The sequence below is a fragment of the Mandrillus leucophaeus genome, unplaced genomic scaffold, assembly GCF_000951045.1.
Source record: "Mandrillus leucophaeus isolate KB7577 unplaced genomic scaffold, Mleu.le_1.0 Scaffold112, whole genome shotgun sequence".
NCBI lineage: Eukaryota > Metazoa > Chordata > Mammalia > Primates > Cercopithecidae > Mandrillus > Mandrillus leucophaeus.
In genome coordinates, this window is record NW_012099432.1 from 1,407,618 (window position 1) to 1,416,459 (window position 8,842).

At 49.3% G+C, this 8,842-nt stretch overlaps 1 protein-coding gene across 2 annotated transcripts in view; it reads left to right on the plus strand.

Annotated features, from left to right (window-relative positions):
* The window catches only part of LOC105549894 (chromosome unknown open reading frame, human C19orf38), a 40,905-nt gene that overhangs the window by 7,465 nt on the left and 24,598 nt on the right, over nucleotides 1–8,842 (plus strand). Inside the window, exons 2-3 of one of the 2 annotated variants that reach the window (XM_011994601.1) lie at nucleotides 5,642–5,741; nucleotides 7,757–8,056. In XM_011994601.1, coding sequence (XP_011849991.1) covers nucleotides 5,642–5,741; nucleotides 7,757–8,056 — 400 coding nt within the window. Of the gene's footprint in view, nucleotides 1–5,627; nucleotides 5,742–7,756; nucleotides 8,057–8,842 lie in introns of those variants that run through there. The other variant, XM_011994611.1, reaches the window with a different exon arrangement.

Genomic DNA, 8,842 nt, shown 5'->3' on the forward strand with positions numbered 1-8,842 from the left:
TATATAAATTTATATATAATATATATTTTTTAGGCTGTAAGGTATGGCCTCTTTTTTCTATGATTCAAACCTCTATAGCATGTTCCTGTACTGAATTTTGTAGGTACCTGTAACAATGTATTTGTGTATCTAAACATAGAATAATACAGTAAAAGTGTGGTAAGGTCACCCATGAGAGCAGCATTGTGTATGTGACCCATCACTGATAGGAATGTCGTGTGACACATGACTTCTTTGCAAATGGGGGCTGCTCTGCTACCCCCTGGTTCCACTGGAACCAGGACTGGGAACATAGGCTGCTGTCTTCAAGGCTTCTGCAGTGCTGGCGAAGGACATGGGTCAAAGGCAGGTAAAAACACCCTGGAGCTTTCCTCCCATATTCAAGGTGCCTTTTTCTCAATTCAGTGTTCGCTTGTTTGGCACAAACCTGGATTTTCTGGCCGGGCGTGGGGGCTCATGCCTGTAATCCCTGCATTTTGGGAGGCCAAGGAGGGCAGATAACCTGAGGTCAGGAGTTCGAGACCTGCCTGGCCAACATGATGAAACCCCGTCTCTACTAAAAATACAAAAATTAGTCAGGTGCGGTGGCGCACGCCTGTAATCCCAGCTACTTGGGAGGCTGAGACAGGAGAATCACTTGAACCCGAGAGGTGCAGGTTGAAGTGAGCCGAGATCGTGCCATTGCACTCCGGCCTGGGTGACAGAGCAAGATTCCCTCTCAAAACAAAAACAAAAACAACCTTGATTTTCTAGTGTCAAAGGACAGAATTACAACTAAATTACAACGAATTCGGTTAAAGATCTCAATTGGCCTTATTTGTGATCATAGACTCTAGAATCCAGCAACAGTCATGACGAAGGTCAGAAAACAGCTCAGTTTCAGTTTGGTGATGTAGAACTTTAGCAGAAGTGACTCCTTTTTGATTTTTAGTCTTCTCTGTTGGGGCTCAGTGCAGAAACTTAGTCTGAAACAATGGTCTCCAGTAGCTTTTACTTAATACTAGAGCTCAGATAAAGTTGATTCTGACAGGTTTTCCCACCCCGTTTTTTCTTTTCTGTTCTGTTCTTTTTTTTTTTTTTTTTTTCCGAGACAGAGTCTCTCTCTGTTGCCCAGGCTGGAGTGCAGTGGCACAATCCCGGCTCACTGCAACCTCTGCGTCCTGGGTTCAAGCAATTTTCTGCCTTAGCCTCCCAAGTAGCTGAGATTACAGGTGCCCACCACTCATGCCCGGCTAATTTTTGTATGTTTTTTCAATGTTTCTACTCAAGGACAGGTGCCCAGAGCTCCCCACTCCACCATTCTCACTGGCTTCTGGGGTCTGAATGGGCGATTTATGTCCCTTGAGTAAACAAAACCAAAAACTCTCTTCCCTAATTATTCACCAAATATTTACTGAGCCTCTGACAGTTAATAACACAGACACTGTCAAAGCCAGGTGGAGTGGCTCATACCTGTAATCCCAGCACTTTGGGCGACCAAGTTGGGAGGATCTCTTGAGCCCAGGAGTTCCCAACTAGGCTGGGCAGCGTAGTGAGATCCCATCTCTACAAAAAAATTTTTTTTAATTAGCTGGGCATGGTGGCACATGCCTGTAGTCCCAGCAACACAGGAACCTGATGTAGGAGGATCACTTGAACCCAGGAAGTTGAGGCTGCAGTGAGCCATGATTGCCCTACTGCACTCCAGCCTGTGCAACAGAGAGAAACCCTGTCTCAAAAAAAAAACAAAAACCAGAATTCCAGGTTGTAGATTCCTGCACCATATTGACTCAGGATGTTTCTCAGCCACTTTGCCAACCGGGGACATCTATGGCCGGCAATGCCCCCAACCACCTGTGGGGGCCTGACACTGGAGGCACCCTGTCCACTCAGCCCACCTGTGTTATAGTTTGTACCTACATTCAGCAGTTCTCAAGCTCTTGTCCTGCATCCAAGAAGAATGAGGACATGCTGACAATTGAAGGGTGAGGATGAGAGCAGAATTTTTTTTTTTTTTTGAGACAGAGTCTTGCTGTCACCCAGGCTGGAGTGCAGTGGCACTATCTCGGCTCACTGCAAGCTCCACCTCCCGGGTTCACATCATTCTCCTGCCTCAGCCTCCGGAGTAGCTGGGACTACAGGTGCCTGCCACCATGCCCAGCTAATTTTTTGTATTTTTTTTAGTAGAGACAGGGCTTTACCATGTTAGCCAGGATGGTCTCGATTTCCTGACCTCATGATCCACCTTCCTTGGCCTCCCAAAGTGCCGGGATTACAGGCGTGAGCCACCACGCCTGGCTGATGGGAGGAGAATTTTTTTGAGCGACAGAACAGCTCTCAGTGAAGAGGAGATGTGGGGGTGTGGTTTCTCTTTCAGTGTTGCTGGGTCCAGGGCTTTGTATGGACTCAGAATGTGGGGAATGTGTGCTGATTGGATTGTGAGTGTGCACAAAAGGTTAAAGTGAAGACACCACTCAAAGGTGGGCACAACAGTGTAGAAAACCAATTAGAAAAGCATAGTCTCTACTAAAAATGCAAAAAATTAGCCAGGCATGGTGGCAGGCACCTGTTGTCCCAGCTACTCAGGAGGTTGAGGCAGGAGAATGGTGTGAACCCGGGAGGTGGAGCTTGCAGTGCTCTGAGATCTGGCCACTGCACTCCAGCCTGGGTGACAGAGCGAGACTCCATTTAAAAAAAATAAATAAATAAAGGTTTAAAGTTAATGAGCTGCCTGTAATCCCACACTTTGGGAGGCTGCGGCAGGAGGATTGCTTGAGCCCAGGAGTTCAAGATCAGGCTGGGTAACATAATGGGACCTGTCTCTACAAATATATTTTTTTAATTAGCCAGGTGTGGTGGTGGACACCTGTAGTCCCAGCTACTCAGGAGGCTGAGATGGGATGATCTCTTGAGCCCAGCAGGTTGAGACTGCAGTGTGTCATGATCATGCTGCTGCTCTGTAGCCTGGGCAATAGAGCAAGACCCTGTCTCAAAAAAAAATTATTTTTAAATAAAAGGAGTTTATATAAGCATCCATCTTAAGAAGGTATTAATACAAATTTCTGCAGGTGAAGTTTAAATTAAAAACAGGCCGGGTGTGGTGGCTCACGCCTGTAATCCCAGCACTTTAGGAGGCCGAGGCAGGTGGATTACGAGGTCAGGAGATTGAGACCATCCTGGCTAACACAGTGAAACCCCATCTCTATTAAAGAATACAAAAAATTAGCCAGGTGTAGTGGCGAGCGCCTATAGTCCCAGCTACTCGGGAGGCTGAGGTAGGAGAATGGCATGAACCCAGGAGGCGGAGGTTGCAGTGAACCGAGATTGTGCCACTGCACTCCAGCCTGGGTGACAGAGCAAGATTCCGTCTCAAAAAAAAAAATGAAAATAAAAACAAATTAAAAACAAAACATGAGCTAGGAAAAAAAGAGCCAATTGAACGTAAGGTAACCAGAAAAAAGAAAAGAATAAAATCAAGTCAAAAGGCAATAAAATAGAAAATAGAAAGTGAAACAACAAAGCCAAACTGTGGCACTTTGAAAAGATCAGTAACAATGATTAGCTCCTAGCAAGACCAATAAGAGACAAGGAGACTTCACTAATTTTTGTTGTCAGGAATGAAAGAAAGAACATTACTACAGACCCTACAGACATTAAAAGGATAGTAAGGGGATAAGAACAACGTTACACCAATACATTTGACAACTTAGCACGGTGGCTCAAGCCTGTAATCCCAGCACTTTGGGAGGCCGAGACAGGCGGATCACGAGGTCAGGAGATCGAGACCATCCTGGCTAACACGGTGAAACCCCATCTCTACTAAAAAAATACAAAAAACTAGCCGGGCGTGGTGGCGGCACCTGTAGTCCCAGCTACTTGGGAGGCTGAGGCAGGAGACTGGCGTGAACCCGGGAGGCAGAGCTTGCAGTGAGCTGAGATCCGGCCACTGCACTCCAGCCTGGGCAACAGAGCGAGACTCCGTCTCAAAAAAAAAAAAAAAAATTCCTTGAAGATACAAGCATGACAATTGCAATAAAGGAATATTACAGAGCACTGTGGAAGAATTTACCTGGGAGATTATTCTAAGTCCAGAGGGGCCTGGAAAGTTTTCCCAGAAGTGATATTTAAACTGAGATCTGAGGGAGAAGCAGGATTTGACCAGGTTGATAGAATTGTGTTCCAGGCCAGGGAAATAGTGTGTGCAAAGGCCCTAAGGTTGGAATGAGCTTTCTGTGGCCAAAGAAAAAAGTTCACTCTAATGATGCATTTTGGTGTTTGATGACCACACGCCATGTCCTTCTTGGGTCCAGACCCCCAAGCAAACCCGATTGGCTCGAACAGAAATGTTTAATAAGATAAATGCAAACCCAGTAGTAAGAGAAACTTGGACGTTTCTGGGCTGTAAACAAGAGGCAGTTTATCCTGTGAACTCTATCACAAACTATATCCAGAACTGATCTGGAACTGGAATTCCCTTTCACCTGGCTAATCAAACTTCTGAGCCTTTTTCCTCCCTGTAACTTTACCTCGTGAGCACTCACTACCCACTAGGCATTGCATTTCCTACTACAAGTTCTTTGAATCTAATGTCCACTACTCTTTTTTTTTTTTTTTTGAGATGGAGTTTCACTCTTGTTGCCCAGGCTGGAGTGCAGTGATGCAATCTCAGCTCACCACAGCCTCCACCTCCTGGGTTCAAGCAATTTTCCTGCCTCAGCCTCCCAAGTAGCTGGGATTACAGGTGTTTGCCACCATGCCCGGCTAATTTTTTGTATTTAGTAGAGACGGGGTTTCACCATGTTAGGCTGGTCTTGACCTCCTGACCTCAGGTGATCTGCCCACCTCGGCCTCCCAAAGTGTTGGGATTACAGGCGTGAGCCACCGTGTCTGGCCTAATGTCTACTACTCTTAGCCCCATTCTGCAGAACAGTATACTGAAGGCTCAAAGGAGGTAAGCCGTGCCTGAGGTCGCAGAGGCCAAGCCCTAACTACCATGTCCTCCCACTCCTGTCCGTATTTGTTTAAATGTTGGCGCTGGTTAGGCTATGGTTTGTGTCTTGGGTGTGGGTTTCCAAACATCCCACTGCTGTCACCCTGTCTCATTCCCAGGAGTTCTCTTAGAAGGAGAGACAAAAGGCTGGGCACGGTGGCTCACTCCTGAAATCCCAGTACTTTCGGAGGCTGAGGCAGGCGGATCACGAGGTCAAGAGATCGAGACCATCCTGGCCAACATGGTGAAACCCTGTCTCTACTAAAAATACAAAAATTAGCTGGGCGTGGTGGCTCCTGCCTGTAGTCCCAGCTACTCAGGAGGCTGAGGCAGGAGAATCGCTTGAACCTGGGAGGCAGAGTCTGCGTTGAGCCGAGATTGCTCCACTGCACTCCAGCCTGGGCAACAGAGCAAGACTCTGTCTCAAAAATAAAAATAAAAAAAAGGAAAAATTGGTGAAAACCACCTAACCATCTCATCCATTTTTTCTCCTCTAACCTGCAGATCAGCGGCCAGAGAGGTGCCCGGGTCTGATGTATGTTTGGGGAAGGGGTGGGGAGAGGAGAGAGTCCCTTTCAGTGCTCAAGCCTGTGTGTGCAACTTCCTGCCAGTGAGGAAACTCTCAGCTTGAGAATCAGCCCTGGTTCTCCTTTCCCCGATCTGGCCTCACAGGAGGAGTTGGCAGGGAGCCTTGGGCCCCTCTGGCCTCTGCCGGATTTCCCAGCCAAACGCGGGGGAGAGATGCCCTGGACCATCTTGCTTCTTGCAGCTGGTGAGTCTGAAGCCCCCCTTTCAGATCCCCCACACCTTTCCCCCCATCCCCTGTCCACCTTGCCGCTCTGGGGGCAGAAACCAGTGCAGGGGCTGCCGTTCCGAGGGCATCGAGGAGGCTGAGCCCTGGGCAGATGGGTTTGCCCATGAGCCTTGGAAATTCTCCAGCAGTGTTGCTTTTTTCTTGTTAGGCTCCTTATCACCCCCAAGTTTACGAATATCAGAAATACCACCCCTCTGGAGTCAACTGTGCCCACACCCCATGACTCAGCCCCGCTTGGTCTCCGAAGGCTCCTTGAGTGCTGGGGCAGGAGGAGGGTCTACCTAGGGGGATATCAGTGTGGCAGGGGTGGGTGGGGGTTGAAGGCTGGACAAGGGAGGGTTTGTGTAGACCTCAACCTGGCCAGACACTCTGTTCAGAAGCCTGTGGGCAGTCAGGAGAGAGATGGGTCCCCAGGAAACTTCATCCTGCAGGAAGCTGTGCTCCAAAATCCATATTCCTCACCCCAGCCTGGAAAAGAAGATAAAAGTCCTCTGCCCTTCCTTCTCCTGCCCTCCCCATCACTCATCCCCTCCCGCTCCTGCCACCCCCCTCACTCACCTCCTCCCTCCTGCCATGATAGCCTCCTTGCTGCTCGTTTTTTAATTTTAATTTTAATTTTTAGATAGAGACAGGATCTCACTGTGTTCCCCAGGCTAGTCACAAATTCCTGGGCTCAAGCAATCCTCCCACCTTGGCCTCCCAAAGTGCTGGAATTACAGTCATGAGCCACTGCATCCGGCATTTGCTCCTCCTTAAACACCCCCATGCCCCTTCCATCCCTTGGACCTTTGCCTATGCTGTTCCCTCTGCTGGAATGCCCTTCCCCAGCTCTCCAAATGGGTCCTTCCTCACCACTCAGGAGTCAGCTCATGGGAGGCCAAGGTGGGAGGATTGCTTGAGGTGAGGGTCTGGGCAACACAGTGAGATCCCATCTCTACACAAAATAAGCAAAATTAGCTAGCCAGGTTCACCAGCCAGGCCAACATGGTGAAACCCCATCTCTACTAAAATTATAAAAATTAGCCGGGCGTGGTGGCACGTAGTCCCAGGTACTCAGGAGGCTGAGGCCACTGTACTCCAGCCTGGGCAACAAAGCAAGATTTTGTCTCTAAATAAATAGATAGTAAATAAATTAAATAAAAATAAAGTAATAAGGGTATAGTTGTGCTGCTGTGTAATAACCAATGCTATTACTGAAAATTGATGGCCAGGCATGGTAGCTCACGCCTGTAATCCCAGCACTTTGGGAGGCCAAGGTAGGCGGATCTCATGAGGTCAGGAGTTCGAGACCAGCCTGGCCAATATCGTGAAACCCCATTTCTACTAAAAATATAAAAATTGGCCACACGTAGTGCCACATGCCTGTAATCACAGCTACCTGGGAGGCTGCAGGATCACTTGAATCCGGGAGGTGGAGGCTGCAGTGAGCCAAGATCACGCTAGTGCATTCCATCCTGGTGGCAGAGTAAGACTCCGACTCAAAGAAAAATGAAAAATGCGGTGGCTCACACCTGTAATCCCAGCACTTTGGGAGGCTGAGGCGGGCGGATCACGAGATCAGGAGATCGAGACCATTCTGGCTAACACGGTGAAACCCCGTCTCTACTAAAAATACAAAAAATTAGCCGGGCATGGTGGCGGGCGCCTGTAGTCCCAGCTACTCAGGAGGCTGAGGCAGGAGAATGGCGTGAACCCGGGAGACGGAGCTTGCAGTGAGCCGAGATCGCGCCACTGCACTCCAGCCTGGGCGACTGAGTGAGACTCCGTCTCAAAAAAAAAAAAAGAAAAATGAAAATTAATTCAACTACAGGGAGCCGTCACCATGTGCCAGGCAGTGTGGGGTAGGGTCACTAGCCTCCCGACTCACAGAAAACACAAGGCTGAGGGAGGGTGATCTACTTGCCAGAGGCCACAAAGCCAGGTCAGCCTCCACTCTCACCACGCACCCACCCACCTTACCGTCTGCATCGCAGGCTCCTTGGCGATCCCACGACCGTCCATCCGGCTGGTGCCCCCGCACCCAAGCAACCAAGAGGACCCCATCCACATCGCATGCATGGCCCCTGGGAACTTCCTGGGGGCGAATTTCACACTGTATCGAGGGGGGCAGGTGGTCCAGATCCTGCAGGCCCACGGAGACCAGCGCGGGGTGACATTTAACCTGAATGGCAGCAGCAGCGAGGCTCCCTTCCACTGCCAGTATGGAGTGTTAGGCGAGCTCAACCAGCCCCAGCTGTCAGACCTCAGCGAGCCCGTGAACGTCTCGTTTCCAGGTAAGGCCATTCTATGGGATCTCACTGCCAGGGGCTTCATTTTCCCACACAGACCTCTCGTATGTACTGTTGACTCAGAGACCTTCCCAGAAAAAGCCAGGCTTACACCCTGCCAGGACTTACTCGCCTTTCCTTTTTCCATCTTCTCAGCCAGCCCAAAAGGGGATTTGTTGGTTCACTGAGCTGAAGTCAGCTCACAGGGTCAACTTCAGGTATGGCTAGATCCAGGTGCTGAAAGCTGTCAGGAACCATTTGCCCCATCTCCGCTCCACATTGTTTTCTGTCTTATTGTCAGGTAGCCCATCTCCCTCATGGTACCAAAATTGTTGCTGTGATTCTTCCCATTTTGCAGATAAGGAAACTGAGGCACAGGAGGTACAGCTTGTACACATGTAACAGGTAGCTAGTCTAGGATGCCATTGCCTTCCAAAAACCATGAATTACACCTCCGTGACCTACATTACTTCCCCTCTTGGCCACATACTTTTTTTTTTTTTTCCCGAGACGGAGTTTTGCTCTTGTTGCCCAGGCTAGAGTGCAATGGCGTGATCTTGGCTCACTGCAGCCTCCGCCTCCTGGTTCAAGCAAGACTCCTGCCTCAGCCTCCTGAGTAGCTGGGATTACAGGTGTGTGCCACCATGCCCGGCTAATTTTTGTATTTTTAGGAAAGACGGGGTTTCACCATGTTGGCCAGGCCAGTCTCGAACTCCTGACCTCATGATCTTCCCGCCTCGGCCTCCCAAAGTACTGGATTTACAGGCATGAGCCACTGCACCTGGCTTTTTT